The 2,196-nt window shown below is 42.2% G+C and overlaps 1 protein-coding gene across 1 annotated transcript in view; it reads right to left on the reverse strand.

The window, feature by feature from the left end:
* Window positions 1–1,070, reverse strand: part of LOC101862125 (pre-mRNA-processing factor 19) — a gene marked incomplete in the record, with an annotated part of 19,231 nt that extends 18,161 nt beyond the window's left edge. The window contains 1 exon segment of the mRNA XM_013084895.2: window positions 1,002–1,070. Within this exon segment, the coding sequence (XP_012940349.1) occupies window positions 1,002–1,020 (19 nt within the window).
* Between the last annotated feature and the right edge of the window lie 1,126 nt (window positions 1,071–2,196).

The following is a 2,196-nucleotide window of genomic DNA, read 5'->3' on the forward strand; positions in this document are numbered from 1 at the left end:
GTTTGTGTGCCACTCTTTTGGGGCTAGATTTGAAAACAAAGTTTTAAACGATCTCTTTGTACTCCAGTGCCCGACAGCAAAAAAAGAAAGTCTCTGAAAGTGGCTATTCTCACCCGCCCGGAAGTTCTCTCAAGAACAACTCCTCCCCTCTTCTCTCTCTCTCTTTCTGAATACTGTCTATCGGTGTGGACGATCAAATTGACCAAAACAAAGTTAAAAAATTATGTTAAAACACAAAAGTAAATTAATTTGGTTGTCTACAACTACAAAGATGCTACGGCCACGGCTATTTAACTTTTCGAATCGAGCCGAACTACGCGGGTCGCCATTTTGTTTTGCCCCGAAATTCTCGCGCTACTCCTCTCTCTCTTTCTCTCTCCACTGCCCACAGACACGACAATTGTACGCTTTTAGTAGGCTACAGTTGTAATGGAACGTTTGTTCACGGAACAGAATTCTACAATTTTTCTGTTATCACAGTGTAGAATTCTGTGGTTTAGGGTGAACGCAAAATTTGGTGAACGCGCACCGGGTGAGAATAGCCACAATACTCGCCTGCACTATTCTCACTCCGGGTGAGAATAGAGGTGGCCAAAAAAAAAACCGTGCTGCCCGAACCGGTACGATTACTCTAGAGGCGGCCAATTCGTAATGTTCAAACTCAGAATTTGTACATGTTAGTTTATCTATAACAACAATTATGTTACTTTGAAAACTAGATCTAACAATTCTAAGCCTTAGGCTGAGGTCCGATTTGAACTGGAGAAATTGAATTGAAAATAAAGAGGCAGAGTGCAGCACTGGCAGAGGCAGAGGCCGACGCCGGTGGGGACAGTCACTGGAGCTATAATTGCTCAACAAATAGAAGTGTTGAACTGACGCTTGCTATTCAGCAAGGTGGAAAATATTTCTACAGGTGTGTTGTATACAGTCAGTATGCAATTATAACTTATAAACGGCAAAAATACAATGAATAACAATTACAACAAAAATACACGCACTTGCACAGCAGAGCGCCATGTTGAAATTTGTCACGTGACGCTACGAAGTGTTGTTAAAAACATATCCACAATTTTCTTTTCTTCTTTCATTCACATTCCATATCAACGAAATAATTAATAAATCTCATGTCAGTTGAGCTCAGCTAGGCCTAAATAAGTTCAGATCGAATTTGATCGTCTTCACCCTTCCGTCTGTTCAACGGCATCTATTCCGTGTCTACAAATGATGTTGGGCCCATCAAGTTGTCTTAAGTGTGCATGATAAAAAAGCTGCACTAAGTCATGTATGTAGGTTGTGTGGATTTAAAGCAAAATACCCCCCCCCCCCTCCTTATCTTTATCTCATTACTCTATATATCTCATTCCTCTCCTCTCCAATCAGTCTTTGTTGTCCTTTTTATTGGCTTATTATTAAAATTTGCCAGTTCATCAACAATAAAGTTATAGGCTCTAACGTGTTTGTGTATGCATCACAATCTTAATGGAATCACAGACGACAGACGAGCAGCACAGACGACAGATGAACAGTGTACTGGTCAGATAGATGATTATCTATCTATCTATCTATCTATCTATCTATCTATCTATCTATCTATCTATCTATCTGTACAGACACACATGCATAATAGGGGGCTCTCGTGGCCTAGAGGTTATTATTAAGGTGTTGGCCTCTCATTCAAAGGTCCCGGGTTCGAATCCGGGTAGCGACCGAAACATTTTCTTCTCTAAAATTGTCTCCTTTCACCTTTTTTCCTGCTCTCTAGCAATGTTCCGTCGTCTGCTTTCGTCTTCCTCTTTCTGCCCCGACCCCTCACCTCCTTTGCCCTCTTCTCTGGGCTCCTGACTCTTTCTGCAGCCTTTCTACTGCTACTCCTTGACTCCTTCCTACAGCTGTCTTTCTGCCACACCCCTGATCTTCTGGTAGGAAAGATCTACACCTAGCCTTCTAGGACAAGGGCGAAAAATCTCGGAGGGCCCGTGTGCAAGTTGTGCTCGTTAAAGATCCCTTGGTTGTCTAAAATCGGTAAGAGTAGGCTTCGGCCGCCACCCGGGCAAAATTCAAAATTTCCTACCAACTAAAAGTATTAGGTGTGTCCGCGCGCCCATATGACCTTATGCAGTTGTGAGCGCCGTAAAACACTTGCCAAAAACCCCCAAAACGAAACAAAACAAATAACCCACACATAATATATAT

The sequence above is a fragment of the Aplysia californica genome, unplaced genomic scaffold (genome assembly GCF_000002075.1).
Source record: "Aplysia californica isolate F4 #8 unplaced genomic scaffold, AplCal3.0 scaffold00326, whole genome shotgun sequence".
NCBI classification, from domain to species: domain Eukaryota; kingdom Metazoa; phylum Mollusca; class Gastropoda; order Aplysiida; family Aplysiidae; genus Aplysia; species Aplysia californica.